Source organism: Dinoponera quadriceps, unplaced genomic scaffold (genome assembly GCF_001313825.1).
Source record: "Dinoponera quadriceps isolate SergipeBrazil2010 unplaced genomic scaffold, ASM131382v1 scaffold589, whole genome shotgun sequence".
Lineage (NCBI taxonomy): Eukaryota > Metazoa > Arthropoda > Insecta > Hymenoptera > Formicidae > Dinoponera > Dinoponera quadriceps.
The window spans coordinates 1410281-1431024 of record NW_014554985.1 but is presented as its reverse complement, the minus strand read 5'-3'; the positions used below and the strand labels follow the sequence as shown (position 1 = coordinate 1431024).

Sequence of the window (20744 nt, the reverse complement as noted above, 5' to 3'; positions counted from 1 at the left end):
TATGAAAAATTTGCGTTCAAAAACACTCTGGGGTACTTTTAACCCCGTGTGTCAGCTAAGGGTTAAACAAACTCAAGTCAAACATATAGCTAAATGAAAAGAAACATTTTTCTCTGAATACGCACAACCAGCCCACTTTATTTGAAATATCCTGTATAACTCGACGATTCGTAATCTTAGCAGCGAGCGTATCAAAACGCATCTCGGCGGTTTTATGCCGATATGTACGTAACAATACAATTATTACGTAACGCGATAAAATGTATTCAGTGACGTAACGCGCGCTCAGGTAAACAAATGCCGAGTCTCCACGCGGATTAACGCGACCACTTCGCCGCAGTGTTTTGTAGACGGGATGAAAACGAGAAACTGTGGTCGACTCAGCCGTTACCTTTCTTCCTTGTTAACTTGCGTGTCATATTCCGGGAAAATTATTCGCGCGTAAGAAGTCGTACAGACGTGCACGGCTTGACAGTTGGCGAAGCGTTTATGCTGTCATAATAACTTGCGGATAAATTGAAAATCATACGCGACGGATTAGAAATAATAATAATAAAAAAAGGGAACTGTCGCCTATTTATAATTTTAACTTCTAAACCACTCTTAGTTCCGATAGAACACTTTTGTGATATTAAACATGAATGTACGGGCATATTGATAATAATAATACATCGTGTATCGTGCACTGAGAGAAAAAATATCTAGAAAATTAAAAAATATTTATCCGATAGATACTGATAAAATATTTATCTATACACATTAATAAAGTGCTAGATTCAAGTAGATAATTATTCCAATACTTCTTAGCACATTTTTACTCGGATTAAGTAAATTATATTACTTGGTTATAGAAAAAAGTGCTACATTCAACTGATATTTGCTTAATTCAAATAAAAATGTGCTAAGGAGTGATTATTTACCTAAATCCAGCACTTTTTTTCTGTACATGTATTAATACACATATTTTTCTACCGAAGTATATTTTTCAAATAAAAAAATATGGAAAAAAATTGTCTTAAAACACAGCATTTTATGAAAGTAATTGATTGTCTCATTTGATCGTGAGAATTTCGATTTAAGTAAATATGTTTTTAGTACCCACTAATAAATATTTTTATTTTTTCGGTACTTCTTCTCTTAGTGCGTATGCATCCAGACGTTTTTCGGCCCTTGTTCAGACTTCTCTGAAAACAAGAAGTAATCAAAAGTAATGAATGTGATTATCGCGCGACAAAGTAAACGAGATGAACTCGGCTCGAAGTCGTGAAACAGTCTAGGCGGGATTGAAATTCACGCTCCGATGTGATCCGGAGCGAAACACGGCCTCGGTACGATAGAGCACATGACATGAAGACGAGGAATAATGAATAACGCGAATGACATTTTTCCACCGAGATTGCAATACTACTATCTCCAGCCAAAGTCCTTCGTTGTAAACTATGTAAGCACAAACAAACATTGAACTGGGTCGTTTATGGTATACATCGGCGAATGTGCGAGATTACCGCACGTTCGTGTGCGAGAACACAAACTGGATATACTTCCACACAATGTATCTTTGTAATCGACGTGTGCAAGCTCGTGTGTACACACACACATACATACGTACGGAGCTGATGTATGCGATACCGATACATAGAAGGTACTCTAAGAAGATATCGCTAAGTGGCTGCCGATATACGGGACGGCAAATCAGTTTAAGACCACCTGCCCCAGAAGGTGGAACACTTTGTGCAGAGTAATCGTTTAACCGCGGTGATCGCGTAGATTTGATCATCCATCCGACGTTGGAGAAAGCTCGGGAAGGGCTTCGCACGACGATTGTCCCGAGGGAGAAATGGATCCGATCCGAAAAAAGAGAAAGAAGCCGCGCGACGAAAAGGTAATCAGTGCGCTTAAACTGGATCGAATCTTGTCGGAGATTAAATTAATAACTCGAGAGCGTGTGAAAATTCTGATATCTTAGTTGATAGTCTCGCTAAACGCGAGGAAACGCCTTCTTTTTCTTTGTGGAATTAGAATATATGTCGTTATATCTTATCTGAATTCGTTGTATATCTTATCTGACGTTCGTCGTTGCATTAATTTCGCAATATGCTTTTTCTTTGCGAGACGAATCGTCTCTTTAAAAACTTATTAATTGTCAATCGAGAAATTTAAAACGAAATGGCTTATAAAAGCCGGCACTAGCAAGCGATAACAAGTGATATCACCTGTACTGAGAGAAGGAATATCTGAGAAATAAAAAATATTTACCCGGAGCGGATACTAATGACATATTTATTTATAACAATAGTTTTTATTTATAACAATAGATATATTTCTTCACTGAGAACAAATTTTTTTTCAAATGAAAAAACCTACATATCTTCTTAAATCTATAGCTTTGCATGAGATTGCAATTGTTTGATCTGTTTAAATAAAAGAATTCAAAAATTTAAGTAAATATTAGTACGCAATGAAAGAAATATTTTTTTCATTTTTTAGGTATTTTTCCTTTCAATGTAGCATTGGCTTTTGTAGATATTTTCTTTTTTAACTTCTTAATTGGACATTTTGGGAATTTTTATTTATTTATTTAATTATTTAATTATTAATTATAGTATATGGGAATTAATTATATACTAAATTACAACATATGATATTATGATAGATTATAATAGCAACAATATATGTTGCGATGGACATAGCGTTGTCGTAAAGAATGTACGGAATATTGGAGGATTAAATTCATTTGGAATATGAAAACGCTCATCTTATCAAAGACATTCGTCAAGATAACAACCGAAGAAAATCGACAATCGGCATAAAGTCACTTTGGATACGCTTCAGCGAGCGTTACTGTTCGGGCCTTCGTTAACCTGAATCCCGGAGGAATCTTAAGAATCTCGTGGCGATTCTTCTAACGGAGCGCTTCAAGTACATCACTGACATCATCGACGGATATTTCACTTTTGTTTAAATATATTGCAGCAACGAGGAAAAATCTCATGTGTCTGATGAGACATCGGGGTTACCCCGAGGAAAATGCATTACAATGAAGAAAGGCTATATTCTCCTACGCCCGTAATTATATGAAGTTGTCGTCAAGAGTGAACCTTTACCGATCGACGATCGGATAACCGTGCAAAGTAATCGCGAGAAAAACCTGAGAAATTTTTTGCATTTGTTTACCAGGTATTACATATGTTTGGACATTGCAATTAAGATTATTCGTATGATTTTCAACATTAAACATAAAAATCCTAGTATACAAGTTTTAAGTTGTACATCACACTTAGTATTCATATATCCGTTTTATAAACACACGAGCCTTTAAAAAGCAGTTACTTTATACTCGAAGCCAAGACAATTTGCAGAAATGAAAATGCATGAAGTCACGTCACAATAGACAAAGGTTGAAAGTACTTCGCCGTTCTGTAACGTTTAAGATAATTGTTTCGTAACAATGTTATCGAGAAGTGTAGTCATATGACTAAGGAAAGGAAGATTTGAATAATTCAAATAAGATATATAACGATGATATATTCTAAAATGCATCGCCCTAAATATATTTTATCAATAAAAGAAATACGATGAGTATAATCCAACTATACTTCTAAAAATCGTGAGGGAGTGAATTTTCTTCCCTTTATTAGTGCAAACTTTCGGTTGAGCTCGTCTCTACTGTGCACTACTACACATATAAAGATTACTTATTCCGATACATGTCTATCAATGCTGTTTCTTCTTTTAAAAAGTGATTTTCACGTTAGATTGTTGTATTTCTTCTTTTGATTTCATATCTGAAATATTACTGTAATAATTTTACGGCTGTATTTTCAAGGCCCTATTAAGCGCCGTTATTTGAAATTTATCTCACGTGAGATGCTCAGATCTTAATTTAAAGTTGAATCCGAGTTTTTCCAGTTGATCAACATTAAATAATGATCAATATAAATATCATTATTAATATATGATATATGTAATATTATATTTGTAACCGCTATTTAACTTGCGAACTCACATCTAATTCTAAATTTAAATCTGAATATCTTAGATTTGCGACACATTTAAAGTATCACCTATTAATATGAATCTAACATAAGCAGAAAATATTTTGTACTTGTGTCAAAATTTTAGTCCTTGTTAAAATTTTTGTATTAAATTTCTAACACATTATGTTTATATTATCTCAACATTTTATATTTCAGTATCGAATAATGCATTAATTTTGTGTTAATTTTTAACCAAAAATTTGTGTTATTTTTCAACATATTCACCTTGTGTTAAATAAAAATAAAAATTTGAATGGATTGTAAGATGTGTTAAATTTAACGCAAAATTTATCGTGATCAATAATTCTGATCTTTATTCTTACAAATACATATGCCAAAATATTATTATTAGTTTTTAATATCGCAGTAGCTTATTAAAATGATTTAAATAGTAGTTTAGAAGATGATGTTAAAAATGGAACACATTGACGTCAATGTGGTACAGAAAAACGCGTGTTAAAATCGTCAAATTTGAAATGCAAATATTCCAATATTTGAACGGTCGATCTTCTTTTAATCACGCACATAGGTAATAGTTCAATCGTTGAGACAGTCCAAATTATAGTAAGTTCCTGAGAAATTCACTTCACGAGACGACTACCTTGACGCGTCAAGCCAGAACTAGCGCTCGTGCGCGGTGACATAATTCTTGCATAAACAGTTACTCGTTACAAATAACGCATCGCTGCACACGACGGAGTTAGCAGAAACGAAATGAACTGCCGATCTATGCGGCATGATTCATTTAATCATTAGATGTCAACGACTAAAGCATCAAGCGTACTTATTATACTTTTTAAAGAGTAAAATTATATTCCACGAGAATGATTCGCGCATTTCGATTGAACGAGATTGATTCGCTGTTATAACATGACCTGTCGTCCTAGTGGTATGTAAAAACTATGTGCACTGTACTACTGCGAATTCAAAGTCAGAAAGTGCAAATTGCCGCAATTATCAACGTAAGACGCGAATTTACCGAGGAGCCAATCGAGCCAATCGAGATATTGCTTTAGGTGTAATCATAATCTCTGGGCCGGTTGAAATCCTACAGCGAGAGAAAAAGCGGTTGGATCGATGAAATCGGCGATTACTCTACTTCGAAAAAAGATTACGTCCACTGGAGTAGCGATACATTGCGTTGACGTAATTACTGACCAAATCGCGACCGTTGAATCAATTAACTTATTATAGCAATTTGCTCAATAAACTAAACATTTAACAAATTTTTGTTCGTTTAAGCGAAGTTCCGTTGATTCTATCATTTTTTTTCCTCAGTATAGTTGCTGCTGCTCACAGTCAAATTTATCGTCGCTTTTATCTTCTTTTAGAAATACTTCAACCTGAAACAATAAACTGTTCGTTCTCCGACTTACGTTTATGACTTATGTTTACGGCAGTTACAACTTGCGTGCGCAAGTTATCACTAGTACTAAAGATAATGATTCAGACGAAAAGACCGGCTCGGATCGATTATGAACGTCTGACTTGCACGACATATNCGACTTTCGGCCGCTATCACGCTGGCGTGATGGTTTGACGATCAGGAAACATTGTTTTCAACTGTTTTCCTCTCCCAATTCAACAGACTGTCTATTATTAAAATCTTTTTTCGCGGACGCTTGTTTTGTCAGTTTGAGATTGTCTTTCGCTACCTTCAGATATAGGAAACTTACGTTAGATATCCCTCAAAATGCCAATACCAATATAATTGGAATAAAAATAGTGTAACAGTTATTTTAGTGCCTTCTTTAATAATAATTATATACCAACTACTTATGTATCGAAAAATTGCGTAAATATCACCGTTGGCGAGCAGTAGAACCTGCGTGAATCTCGCCGGCGGCAGCGTAACGGCGCTTCGATAAATGCGCGGCCCGCAAAGTGTTAACAAAAACTTGAAATTACTCAAGATTCCCGACATTTACAGAGAGAGATAGAGGGAGAGAGACAATGCTACACTCGCAAGAAATATTCCCCGCCTTTCCACACGGCCTCTCATAGAGTAAATTCAAGTTCTCGTTAAGCAATTATTCTCGCGGAAATCGGAGTTTCTCTTTCGCCCTTCCTTTTCTTCCCGCAAAAAAAAATGATCGCCGCCAGAATAATTTAATAATCGGGATTTGTCGATAGGGATCGCGGAATGTGTCGTTTTCCACGACAGTGTTCATCACAGTTGAGAGACCGCCGTATTTCGTCCGACACAGAGAGAGAGAGAGAGAGCGCGTCCACCGCGCGGATAAACTTTAACGAGACTTAATGAGCGCGCTCCCACACAGACGGTTCCAGCGATCGTCATCCTCCCGTTCCGCCCGTGCTGCTCATACCTCTCTCTGATCGGTCTCTCTGTTCTACGACGCAGAAAGTGCTGCTGTCCATCGTTGATCCTTGGGACGTAAGAGTGGCCAGTGTCGATCCGGTTGGACTGGCCGCACGGCGAGGCGTCTCCCTGTCCATCCTGTCGTCCTCGGTTCAGGACGAGGGTGGTGCCAATCAGGAATGGCCAAGCAGAACCGTCAAGATACCGTCACCGTGGTACAAGCCTAGCGCGTCCACCGGTCACGTCAGCTCGGCCAAATCCGAAGAGACCACGCTGATCGACACGAACCTGTTGCATCCTTGGTACGAGCCGCGAAGGTAGCCTTTTTTTCCCCTTTCCGTTAAGGAGACGCCAGTCGATGACGAACTTGATTAGCGTCGTTAACGTAGAGACGATCCTCAACACGTCATGTTACACTTGCAAACAGCATTCTTTGCCGTTGAAGAAACCTAGTGGTTTTAAATTGAGATTTTTCTGTCCGGTAAATATTTCCTAAAAATACATCCTGATATTCTCAACGTTACCAATTCAATACTTGTGTCAATTGTTTCAACACATATAAATAAATGTCTACTGATATAAAGAAAATATAAATTATATATGGTCAGCTATATTTCTACTAATCTAATAAATATTTGCCAAGGAATATTGGAGTGGCTATATTTTACTCGAATCGAATAAACATCACTTGATCGATAGCGCTTTCTTTCAACGTACTAATTTCATAGAGCCTCCGAACCAGGCCTGAGTGTTAATCAAATCGATTACAAGTGTAACGTCACGTCTGCAAATTTCACTTAAATACTCAGACCCGCGTGTCTCGCGTGAGAGAAGTTTCAACGACTGCTAACGTGTGTTCAACCGATGTAAATCGACCACGACGACGACAGTCACTCATACGAATAACTTCACGATCCCAGAACTCGCCGATACGTTTTGCAGATCGCCCGTTGCGACGCGCAAGTCGCCGAGTCCTGCCAGGGAGAGATCGCGGGACGGCGGGAAGCGTTCGAAGGAGAACAGCAAGACAGAGCGCGACGAGGCGGACGAGGTCGACGGTGGATTAATCAACGGCGCGCAGGAAATTAGACGCGACGATTTCGATGACGCGGACGGCACCGCGCGGGTGCGTTTCGAGATCGTCGGAGAGAAGCGGCCGAAGCGGAATGGAGTGCGATGTGAGAACGGGCAAGGTGTTAACGACGTCGCGTCGCGAGTGTTGACCGACAGCCCGAGCGGGAACGATAATCCGAAGTCTGAGCACGCATTGCCGGCAATCGCGAGGCGGAGTCGCGCAAACGGAGCGGACAAGCGGGACAGTTCGCGAGAAACGGACGATGTGCAGCGAGACAGTGATCCTCATCGAGTAGTCCAAGAGGAACCAACGGTCGTTAATATCGTTCAGCACTTGGTGGAATCCAGGTAATTATATCGGACGATACTAACTTCCGCTTTCGTTTCAAGCTGCGCGAAATAAAAAAGAGATAGGTAAAGTAAATAGGCGAAGAATGAAAGAACGAGAAAGAGAGAGAGAGAGAGAGAGAAAACTTCATTTATTATACGCACCGGGACTTGATTTTCTCAGGTGCTAAAGAGAAAAGTGGGGAGAGGGGAGTAGAAATAGGAAAAGAATAAAAAGAGAAGTGATGAAAAGTAAATTTAAAAGATTGATAAGAAATTGATGACAAGTAATGATTAAACGGGAAAAATAAATAGAAAGGAATGGATAAAATAAACTTGGAGTCGAACATTCGACTTTCGAAATTATATTAACTGAGGCACTTGGTCCCTCGCTGCAACTGTCTTTATTTGATAATCAAAAGCATATGCCAAGAATTCTTGCGTAATACGACTATTTATTGATTGCTTGGTTAAAAGAAACGCGTTCGGACAATTTTACAAGTGTGCCGAATCGACCACAAGTGCCATTTTATGGATATATCTTTTTTATTCGAAATAACGCAAGAGTTCCTAGTATTTTTTTCTAGTTCTAGTTTTCTCACTTCCGACGTCATCGAATAAGGTCGTTTGCGGCGAGAGATTAGGATTAGCTTCAAGTATGTTTTTATATATATTATTTGATAGACATACTTTTTAATTCAGTTGTGCGATAAAAGTAAGAGAATCTCTTCGTAGAATAAATTTTATCCCACTTCGCAGAACGTCGCAATGTGTTTTTTTGCCTTTCTTTTCAAGATATAATCCAGAAACCGCGGCGGACAGAAGATTAAAAAGGATGCCATCATGTCGTCGACAAGAAGCGCCGAGAGAAATAGATCCAGTAGGTAAGACGCCGGGTGTTTTCGTATGAACAATGTCACGTGGGACAGGTCGGCGATATAGGCTCATTTGACGGGAGTCACGTCGGAATTAAAGCGAGATCTCCTGGTAATTTGGGCTTGTTGGGGTTGTTCAAGATCAGCCAATTTGCCAACCACAATACAGGATCGGTCGGTTTAGACTTGCAACACTGCAAAGCGGAATTCGTTCAATCGCGTCATCAGGAATAAGCGAAAGAATTGAACGAATCAAGATATCGCGTGGTAAATTTCCGAAGGAAAAGATCACTTTTACCAAGATTAAAGCTTCAACGAGAACCGGATTAACGGCTTCCCACAAGAAATCCTCAGCCTTCTCCTCCCTCAGCAAGGGTTCAACTATGACTGAGAAGAAATTTCCGTTTCAAATGACTATTTGAGGGAGTAATATCGAGCACTAGATAGAGTGCAATGCAAGCAGCAGAAAGTAATCCTTACAGTTGGGGAAGAAAAAATGTATTTCTCTCTCGGCTTGTTCGCAACTGTCGCTGCCGTGCACGACGTTCTTGATAGTTTCCCCTCTCTGACCGTACCTCGCTCTGATACTATCGGGAAAGTACAAGATTGCTTCGGTCACCTGAAAACCAATTTTTATGTGGAAGTTCTTTCGAAAAGAAGACACTGAGGGTGATCGAAGAATCGAAAAATATTTATGAAATGTTCGACGATAAAATACGTGTTGTATATATTCGGTATCATAAATCGACATCACACTGAAATCTCGCTGAAAGGATTTAGTTGATAGTAGCCGATAGAATACTGCAGATTTTCTAGTGAAATCTTATTGTCACTAGCCAAAATTAATGAAACGTAAGACCAAAGTAGAAGCTAAGTGGCAATGTTTTCATTGCAAATCGATTAGTAATCACTGATATCGCGGTGAAATACGTTTCATTGATTTGACCGAAAACATCATTACCGATCGCTCTGCTTTCTAAATTTCTCGGGATAGGATGAAATTTAGTCTTATTTTTATTTATTTGCGAGTCGAAACTTCAAGTTCCTTGCTTCCTGACAGAAAAATACATTTTTCTGTGAAAAATATTAATATCGTTTACGAAAATTATAGGTGTAAGGAGTAATTTCACAGCTCGGAAGGTTGCGGAGGTAAAAGCGTTTCGATTGACGTCGAAAATTATTCTAATCCGGTAAACCTAAAATTAGTATCTTTTCTTCTCCTCCTGACCTGCATTCTATTAAAGAATCAAAGTGCGTCTAATAATACTGCCAGGGATTTCCCGCTCCTGACGTCACTAAACAAGGACAGTCATAGCTACTACTCGGGAGCCTTGATTCCTCGTTCCTTACTCTTTCCATTTATCCGAGCCCTAAGAAAATACGGCAGACATGACGCGGTACGTACCGTACTTGGTCCTATGATCAGCTTCCACTCCTCGACGGCGTTCAGCTTTGCCAACACGAACACCACGATAGGTCCTGACGACATATACGCCACCAGAGACGGGAAACACTTCTCACCGAAGGGATCGTTGTAAAATTCCGAGACCTGTTCAGGCGTGAGCTGCAGCCAGCGTGTCTGACAGATCTCGAATCCCTCTGTGCATATAATATGCTCGATTCGCTTCCTGTAGACCACCGCTTCCGGCTTCACGATGGCCAAAGTGTACTCGATGTCCTGTTTTTCCTCGGTGCTGCCGTCGGTCTCGCAGAAGCAGATTACCGCCGACGATTTCGAGCGATCATCTTCCGCCTCGCCGGCGTAATCGCATTCCGTCGGGCAGGCGGATCTGTACTGCGAGATTATCGGTGCAATTGTTACGCTCGCGGCAAAGTGTCGCTCGTCGACGTGCATACCGTTCTGCTTGACTCGCTGGAGGATCCCCTGCTCGCGGACGACTTCGTCGTAGAATCGTCGCTCGTGGTGCCGTTGCTGCTGTCGGCTCGCACGGCGTGAATCAACGTCCAGCCGGTGTCATTGTCGTCGTCGGCGAGCTCGTCTTTCATAGGACAACACGGTGTCGGGCATTTCGAGAAGATCGTCACGGTTTCCAGATCAAACTTCCCGACGATTTCGTCGTCTCGCTCTTGCGGGCACTCGCACATCTTTCCTTCGTACAAAATTGCTCGTTCCTCGAAATTACTTTGGTTTCTTTCTTTTCTCTCTCGAATGTATCAGTCGGCGCGAGAAAAACGCACGAAGATCGGAGGTTTCGTCGGATTTTCTCTTTCATTCATGTCGCATGCGTCGAGGTTAGAGTTATATCGGACTTTGATGTTTGTTTGTTTTATTGTGCGATAGAAAAAGAAGAAATCAGCAAGCTTCCGTTCTTCTCCGTGTGCGGCGACGATCATTTCTCTTTTCATATTTTTCCTACTCCTATTGTGTGGTAAAGAAAAAAAAGAAAAAAACTAGGAAACTCCCGCCTTTTCTCCGCGAGCTCAACACGTCCATTCCATCTGCGGCAACAACCATTTTTCTTTCTATATTTGTTCTATTGTGCGATAAAAAGAAAACCTAGAAAACTTCCACCTTTTCTACGCGATTCCAACAAATTCGTTCCATGTGCGGCAGAGATCATTTTTCTTTCTATATCCACGCGAGAAACTAAGTTTGTTTTGTACACAATTAAATCGAAATAAATATAATATGATCCGTAGGAAGTTCCCTCCTCAAATAAATACGGCGGTAACGAACGTGTTGAATTATTTGCGTGTCCGAAAATTATGGCGATTATCAGCTTCGGTGATCTTTTTGATCTCCGATCGCACCGCCGCTCCTGTTATCTCAATATTCTATTGCGAAGGTTTGCACTGCAAAAGATAAGTTCAGCATAAAGAAACTCGTGGTACTTGCTTACGTATGCGATTAAACATGCGCACACGTTACACGTCGCGGTTTAAGCCGGCGGCGCACGACGCTTGTTTTCGTGCTGGACCGCTTGCTGGACTGAAATACTGCGTTCTGGCTGGTGTATTTCCAAAAATGAATGACAATGCGCCAATAAAAACGCAGTATTTCCATCCGGCGAACAATCCAGCGGAAACACAAGCATCGTGTGCCGCCGGCTTTAGATAAAACACGACGCGGAATACCGCGCGAATGCGTGTTTGAACGCCTGTAATTTTTATCCGATTATTCCCGCCGGTTGGTTTTCAGATATTTCGAGCGAGCTGAACGATAATGCGGACGAGGTTGTTAACATAGTCAAACAAGAGAGTCGTCAAGAAGCCACCGACGAGACGAAGACGCCGCCGAAAGCGGCGGAACTACGAGCCACGAGAATAAGGAAGACCAGCATCTCGATGCCCAGCAAACTCGACGAGATGGACGTGCTTCGAATAGACAGACAGAACGTAAGTCCGACTCGTCGACGTGAATAAAAACCAATATAAATAATATAAATAAGAATAAGACGCGCGGAATGAACTCAGTTCCTGCGATAAATAGAGTGCAGATAGAAAGTCAGCGACGAGAAATAATAGCTCTGTTGTCGCGACCGAGAATATTCGTGTGGATGTTCAGCAGCATTAAAATTCGGTTGAGAGCAACTGAGCTCGGATTGAAATTCTAATGTCGCTTTGACGCTCTTAGAAAGATAGCTTGCGCCTACTTAGATGGCTTTGTAGACTAGTGGGATCTCCCCTTGACGATGCTCCACTAGTTAACTTCTCTCTTAAATTTCTCTTAAACTTTTCTTTGAATTCTACAGCTATTTTGAAACTACGATTGTTCTCCATATTTCTATCGCCAAATTCACAGGTAAGTGTTCAAAACAATCTATTTTGATGTTAAAAACGGTGAAAAAAATGGAAATTTAATACATTATCAAAGTAGGAGAAAATTATGTTATTAAAATTGAACCTACCTATTTTTTGCTATCTTAGCTCCTACTGTAAAATTCAAAGTTTGTGGTAAAGCTAAAATGTCGACTCGGAAATAGGAATTTCCTACAGTAATTTTTCTCTTCCTATAAACCGAGTTTTCGTCTGTTCCCCGGGCAACGGAAAATTCAGTTACACCAACAAAACTGTTTTTCCCACGCGCAAGACGACAGGACGCTTGTATCGAGCATCGCTGCACGGCAAAATTAGCGTCGCTCTAACAATTTTAGAACGAAGGTCCAAAAACGCTTAACACGTTCGAGTGACTTTTCGATCTGAAGAGAGAGAAAGAGAGGAAGAGACACTCTTTGCCTGACACCGTCTGAAACTTTCCGTTTATTAAGTTTGCTGTTTGATACACGTGGCATATACACGGACGTCACCGATAAGAGTTGCATTTCTGGGTGTTTGAAGACGCGTGGCGGCCGACATTGTCGTGTCCGGACTATTCGAGGTATGAATTTTTCGTGGCGGTAATGCGATCGTAAAGATGGACATGATTTACGAGGTTGATCGGCGAGTTGTTTCATTGCACAGATGCTGGCGCGACTTGCGCCCGCTTGATTTCATATCCAGGTGAATCCTTGTTTCAGGGGACCGCCTCGAAATTCACGAGAGCGGAAAGTGACAGCAGCAGCAGCGTGACTTTCAGCAACAGCGGTTCGACGCCAAACGGAAGCCCTCTCCTGGGCTCTGAAACGGAAGAGGAAGCGAACGACGAGGAATTGGTCAAGTAAGTGTCAGATTAAGAAACTTGATTAAAATGAGAAAAGTCCGGATTTTAGCCGAATAATCAGCGACTTAAAGTCAAGTCGCGATGTCTCGCACGCATCTATAGCTCAGATTGCTGCGATTTAATTACGTAATACAAACTCACATACCACATACTCTTGTTACATTTATGATGTAATGACGCCAAGATTGATAATAATGTGAGAGTAACAATCAAATTTACATACTTTATGCATTTGCATTTAATTCAAATTTTATATTTTAATTGAAAAATCTCGTCATTTATTTTTATAATTTAAAATGTTTCAGTTAACCTAATGAAAATTTATTATTTGTTACCTGTAATCATCGATAAAGTTAACAAATTCTCACATCTGTTTTGTTATCGATTAATAAAATAACTATTCATTTTACAAAAATATAAATTTATAAAAGTAAATACTTGAATAGTGTAGCAAAAATTTCCAGATATAAGAAACATTTTTATTCCATTTTCATTTCTTCCTGTGCATTGAATATTATCACTTTGTATTGAGAAAGTTTAGTTATACTCCCATTGAAGAATTAAAACGACAAAAGTACCCAGACAAGACTTATGAACGTGTCCAAGCACTGACATTTTTACCTTGCGACGGTACAACATATCTTATGAGTTCTGCTGCGTTTGACGTCGCGACGATAATCCGCTTAACCCGTTCGACCGCTTTGAGTTGGCAAACCCATGAATATCGAATATGGGATTTGAGAGACACTTCCTGCAAGAAAGGAATCTACTTCTCTCGATTTCTTCCGATCCCATTCCACAACGTGTCCTCATTCTCGTGACTAGGAATTACGATTCGAGCCGACGAATCGGACGCACCTATCCGACCTTGCGGCCGCCGTATCACCGTCAACAGAGAGATACGACCTCTCTATATCGCCTCAGGGTTATCGCGTCGTGCACTACGACTCACGTCCATTTCGGACAACAGTACTCCGTTCGATGCAGCTTTCACGCTGTTTCTTTTACTCATGACAGCGCGCACAGTTGATCTCCAATTTCCCCGCTATTCTCGTTTTATTCTTCGCGTGTGAGACATGCGAGTTCTCGTCGTCATCGCGTCTAAGAAGATATACGTGTCTGCGGTAGCACTTGTGTCTTATGTCGGAATACGAATAGTTGAAGGTTAAAAAGCACAAATTCAAGATCGAAGGTTCTCGATCTCGCCAAGATGATGCCCAGATACGATGTCGGTAGCGCCGTGTCGTTGCAGAGGTACGGCTTTTCGGCGGGAATCTGGAATAACATCTTTCTGGATGTAACAAATATTATTGAAGAGCTTGCAAAAGTAGTTCGCGCATCGTCGACGAACTTGATCGGCTCAAAAGACGAGCCGTTCCACAGAAATGTAATTAGAAGAAGTGTCAAAAAGTGGTCGTTTACTATAGCAAATATTTTTGATACGGAATATGGTATTTACCTTTCACATTTCCTGGAAAGTGAAATCTTACCCGAAAACGAGCAAAGATTTATTCAAAGCGATAGTAAAAATGTTGTCATTTGGACACACGGGAACAAATATTTCACTTAAATTTAGAGTAGATTTCTAATTCGTGCGAACGAATGTTTCAATCGATTAGTTTGAAAATTGGTTTCAGTAAAGCGCGTTAGATTCATCCTTCAGTTTCGAGTGAAAATATTCGCTCGGCGATTCATGGCAAAAGAAGTCATTTTATACGCATAAAAAGTCATTCAACTTAGAGTGACTCGACTCCACCTTTCGAATAAAATCCCGCTGAAAGAAATTGGAGAGTGCCGTTTCGTTCTTATTAAAAAAAAAAAAAGAAATACGGCGAAAAATCCGAATTTATCAAGCTGCCATATTATTAAATATTTAAGGCGCTGTTAGTTGATTTACATACGACTGTGCATATATTTACAGTTAGCAATTTGCAATTTGATTATACAGTTGATAATTGCATTGAAAATCTCTCTCAGAATCCCATTGCAAGCTCCACCGCGAAGGAAGGGCAGAGCCGTGTCGCCGTCGGTGAACGAGAAAATGGGAAATGATCCTATGGAGCTCTCGGGCGTGCAGAGCGCGAACTCCACGATAACCAGCGTGAACAGCATAAGCAGTCTTTTAAAGGAGAAACTGCAGCTGTCGCTACCACAGGCGTTGCGAAGCAGCAAAAGGCGTCAGAATGCAGATTACAGGTATACTTTCTCTCACCTTGAAATGTCGCAGTGAACGTTGAAGTAAGTTTACCTCCAAAATGATGAGAAAAACTAATTTCTCCCTCCGCAGGCTCAAAGCGTTCGTTGGCTTCCTCTTCCTCTGCGTCGTCTTCCTCGTGAGTTTCGCGCACATTTACTATACTCAGCACGTTCTGCAACGAGCTTACTTCCATCATTTTAGGTGAGTATCTCGTATTGCGGAGAATACTTATCGAGCTTATCGATCTTCAAAGTTACATGTTACATTAAAGGGTTATTTCTCTTTAAACAACGAATTTTTAGGCGAATTTTAACACTTTTTTTCTGTGCTTTTCTGTATTTTTCATGTTTTTTGTAAATTACAGATTTTTAAGGTTATTTAACGATCCTATCTTTAAAAAGTTGCCTAATCAGAAGACACAAAGGGAAATATTTACGTATAATATTGTACTCGAACAGCCTCGAACGAATTATATCGAATCACGATAAATTTGTTAGCTCACGGCGTTGCATCGCTTGCCTACACTGTCGAATAACTTTCGGTCGTTTGCCTCTGCCAGGAAGCGCCTAATAGGATGCATTAAGGTTCATTTATCATACCGTGATCTCACTGTCAGTTTTAAAATGCGTATTCAATTGTTAGCCCGACGCGCGTATGCTTGACTTTTTATGGGCCACGGGCATCGTGGGAGAAAAATTTCAACAATTACAATCAGACAATGCAGCATGCGGTGTGGCTAATTATTCCTCATCACCACGATAACGCTTCGTTCTATGCTCCCGCGTAGAACATTTCTTGGGAACTAATTGGGATCCCAAGAATCCGATTTCCCAAAATAATTATATAGATTTGAGTTTGGGAAGTCTACGTAGATTCTCTCGTTGGAAATGTAATGTTTCAAACCTATGATTCTATTAGACGTATTAATTAATTCGGTGCTTGTGCGTTACAAAAGTAAACGAAATATTCTATCGAAATCTCAAACTGAATGCATTTAGTAAGTACCACCAGTCCTTTTTTCTCAGTATAGTACAATTCGGCTGGAACTCGATTATTGATCCCGTCGATTCCCCTCTCCGCTTAGGTTTAACAAGAACGAGAGGGTGATGAGAGTTTACAACAACAACAGCGCGGAGATCGTCGCCGCCAAGGTCGGCGAGGGCATACCGCCGGACACGGGGGTGTATCCTTGCCTGCCGCATCATCAGAAGCAGGACTCGGTCTGCCTGGAGTGGCTGCAGCAGACGCGCCTGTATCTGGCGTACACGAATCGCGAGGACATGCACTGCTACCACGTGACCTGGCAGAGCCTGAATCCGCATTACAATCCCAAGGACTGCTTCGACTGGTCGTCGAAGCGCGGCCATTGGTACGGCGCCGGCCAGATCCAGAACATGGCGTACCCGCTGGAACGCGGCCGCCTGGAGCTCAGTCCCTTCGTCACCGGTGACGTGAGGAAGCATCCGTTCGGCAATGTGCTGAAGAGATACTTCCTCAACTCGAAGGGCGCCACGATCCTGGTGGACCCCGAGACGCCGCTCTACGTCTCCATAAACGCCAATCGCACCAGCGACTTCTGCCTGCAGGCCAAGCACGACGCGTTCGCTTACATCAACCACCTGACGCCGCTGCCTCAGCTCAACTACACTATCTGCGCCACCGACAACATGAAGAGCCTGCACTCTTCGATGGCGGAGAAGTCCTTGTGGGACGGCCTGAAGCCCGACGAGCTGCACGCTGTCCACTCCTTGCTGTCCGAGCCGGTCTGGCAGATCTCGCCCATCAACGAGGCGGCCATTTACAATTACACGGAGGACGTGATCGCCTTGGGATTCCTACGCCAAGGACACGTCCTGCTCAGCGAGGAGTGGCAGCCCAGCCCGGGGGACTTTATACTGGACGAGGAGAGATTCCCGTCCATGGAAGAGACCATCAATATCATTCATCGCAGGGGATTCAGGATAGTCTTCAGCATCCAGCCATTTATCTCCACGGAGTCCGTAAACTTCAAAGACGCTGTCGCCAATAGATTACTGATCTCCGAGAGGGGCAGCGATCCGAGAATCCCGGCATTGACCAGGTTGATATTAACGCTATATCGAGTGTTCTACACACAAGAGGGTGTTATCGAAAGATATGTCAAAACCTTGCAGGTTCCCAATATCCGCTAAATTGAATAAAGAAAGGATCTCGATCCTTTCATGATCAATTTTTTGCACTATACAAACAAAATATTGCGATAGATTGGAAAATTATTCGATCATTTGATTATTTTAATGGTTGGCGGAAAGCCATAAAATTTCCGAATCCTATCTTTTACACGAGAAATACCCAGCCGCCCAACACGAGTTTATCGCTATGTTCGCTAATACGTCGCGTTTAATTGCAGATACAAGCAGAGCAACAGTGCCGGCGTGCTCGACATCACGAACAACAAGACCCTGCCGTGGTTGCAGACGAAGCTCGAGAGCCTGATCATGAAGTACCACGTGGACTCGTTCTACCTCGACCTGGGCACAGCCCAAGACATGCCGCACTACTACAAGTGCGAGCAGCCGCTGACCAACCCCGATCACTACAAGACCATCTTCACTCGCTCGATACTGGGTACGATCCCCGTGATCGGCGTCTCGAGTGCCATTTCCAGACCGCGAGCGCCCGTCTTCGTGTCCCTGCCTCCGTTCCCCTCCTCGTGGAAGGCCATCAAGACCGTAATACCTACGGTCCTGAGCTACGGCATGATCGGTTTCCCCTTCATCATGCCTGGAGCGGTCGGCGGTGACGTGGCACTGCCGATGTCGGACAACAACCCCGACAACGACTTCGAGGTGAATCTACCGGACAAGGAGCTCTACATCCGGTGGCTGCAGCTATCCACCTTCCTACCCGTGATCCGTTTCACTCACCTGCCGAGCAAATACTCGGACGAGTCGGTCTTGGAGATCGCCAAGCGACTGACCACTCTGAGACAGAAGACGGTGACACCGTTGCTGAAGAAGTACGCGAACGAGACATTGGACACCGGCCTGCCTATCATCCGGCCGCTCTGGATGCTGGACCCAGCGGATCCAGCCTGCCACGTGGTGGTCGACGAGTTCTCCGTCGGCGAGGAGCTGATCGTCGCACCGGTGCTTTATTCCGGCAGCCGGCAGAGGGAGGTCTACCTGCCGGCGGGTGTATGGAGGGACGGGATCGACGGCAGCTTGAGGAAAGGCTCCAGGTGGATTCACAATTACCGTGTAGCGGAGGACAAGGTGGCCTACTTTGTTAAGATGCCGGACAACACGAGATTCTGAAGGACACACTGCCCGCTTCCAGCAGAAAGCGAAGCATCCTGAAATCGTCCTACGAACGTCCTTTATACGTGCACAGGATGTCTTAAGATACTCCTCGGGGCATCCCGGACATCACACTCCGAATGATTTGGGGATCGTCTCGTGCCACCTGTGGTTGTGGCGGCTTTGTTGAGGAATCGCGAATCATTTCAACTATTTTCGATTGTGTGTGTACACGGAAATGGCTCTTTTTTGTGCGCGTACTCCCTCCGCTTTTTTTTCAGCGGGACCACATGATCTATGCGTCATTACTGAGCTTTGGTCACGCTATGAACGTTTATTGATATACGCTGAGTGACTTATTCTTCGTCACGGTCCGCAGGATTCGGTCACGGTCCGATAGGATCGTTTCTCGGTGAGCTTGAAAATGACAAAACGATCATGCAGTGACAGATTTGAAATAGTAATATATTTTGCACGTGCGATATATTTCATATATGCGAGTAGTGCGAAGAATGTTATTTGCTCTCGAAATTTCTTGGGGTGAAATTTCATTCGAAATAAGTGAAAAGTGGCATTGTTATTACTCGAAACGATAAAAACACTGCCACGGATAACACTACGGGATAGGAATTTTGACCACATTTGCCGTAGATTATCATTATAAAGTTTAGACGGATAATAATTTACCATAGTCAATTTTAATCGTTGATAATTTAAAAATTATTGTAACCTCATCGTTCTCATTGAAAGTTCTCCGTAAAACGTACATCTATACGTTAGTACAGATCATTATCATCCTATACAGTTCTCGAGTAATTGGGAGATGCGAATAAGAGCCGGTGCTGGTGATTAGTTGCGAAATTAAAAAAATTATTTAATTTATCAAGTCGATGAATCTAATGTTTCCAAACGTATCGGTCGTGGTTTTCGTCGAGGAAAGTCGAAACTTGCAACTGAAACATTTGAACATTAAACTCATCGACTTAAAGAGTCAAATAATTTTTTCCATCCCGCAATCAATTACCAGCGCCCGGCTTTTATTGATCTCTTCCAATTACTTTCGTCTGAAAATATTACTCGACGATTCAGAGCGGAGAATTTGTTCTAAATGAGTAAAGAATCGCTCAAATTTGAGTGATTCAATGGGCTGTGCTTTTCGAGTGAGATTTCATTCTGAGAAACGTAGAGAGTGCGAAATATCGAGAAATTCCGGTGAGAATTCACGGAAAATCACATTGTTGTGTTTTTCATGTAAACGCTACAATCGATTGCGTCAGATCGGTGTGTATCGCGAACGCGTGTGTAGTGCTGACACATATTGAAAGAAAAAAAAAACCAAACATGTAGATTAATTTTAAGCCAACAATGAGATATCTTGCTTTATCCAACGATACTGTTTCACCATATATATATATATATATATATCTATCTATTACCAATTTGTCAATAATTTATTAGCGAGAGAATCTGCGAGAGATTCAGCGATATGAATTGAAAATAAAAAAAGAAGTCAATATATCATGTCCTCGCGAGGAATGCACCTATATGCAATCTTGCAGGGCACATGGTCTATTTATTTTCATTACAAACTTACATGACATGTGTAAAATAATCGAATGCGTAAGCATGCAGAAAGCAGGAGATCGAAACCGGCACCCGATTTCGTTTTCCGGCGTGCGGAGCTTGGTTTCCCGCGAGACACGAGAAGAGAAATGTACACCTCAGCGCGCCGATTACGGGAACGTAAGTTTCTTCCTTCGTTGTCCGATAAATCAAAAGATCAGAATCAACGACGTACGACGACGTCGCACCGGTTTCGATCCTTGTGCAAAACATCCCGGACGAAGGCTGGATGACATCTACGGTCGATCGACGAGGAGAGAATCAAGACGCGTGGAGGCACACAGATGAGAGATTTTCTCTAAGGTATAGTGTATATTTATTATATTATCATTTTTATCATATAGCATAACATTGTTATTTCTATAATAATAATAATCATAGCACCATGAACA

At 41.7% G+C, this 20744-nt stretch overlaps 2 protein-coding genes across 3 annotated transcripts; one reads left to right on the top strand and one right to left on the bottom strand.

The window, feature by feature from the left end:
* Nucleotides 1-1010: 1010 nt before the first annotated feature.
* LOC106742734 lies at nt 1011-20322 on the top strand. The gene is made up of 10 exons (XM_014615944.1): nt 1011-1882; nt 6400-6674; nt 7300-7779; nt 8554-8642; nt 11794-11990; nt 13112-13251; nt 15232-15450; nt 15542-15652; nt 16536-17531; nt 17841-20322. Exons 1-10 carry the CDS (start codon nt 1838-1840, stop codon nt 18745-18747), a joined length of 3459 nt encoding a protein of 1152 aa, XP_014471430.1. The 5' UTR covers nt 1011-1837; the 3' UTR covers nt 18748-20322.
* On the bottom strand, nt 8649-11767 carry LOC106742735 (nucleoside diphosphate kinase homolog 5-like). 2 transcript variants are annotated; one of them, XM_014615946.1, is made up of 4 exons: nt 10039-11767; nt 9114-9252; nt 8932-9020; nt 8649-8827 (listed from the first exon to the last, which is right to left on the bottom strand). In XM_014615946.1, exons 1-4 carry the CDS (start codon nt 10486-10488, stop codon nt 8717-8719), a joined length of 789 nt encoding a protein of 262 aa, XP_014471432.1. In that variant the 5' UTR covers nt 10489-11767; the 3' UTR covers nt 8649-8716. The 2 variants fall into 2 exon arrangements, with proteins under 2 accessions (XP_014471432.1, XP_014471431.1); XM_014615945.1 differs by having other exon boundaries at nt 8681-9020.
* Nucleotides 20323-20744: the final 422 nt, after the last annotated feature.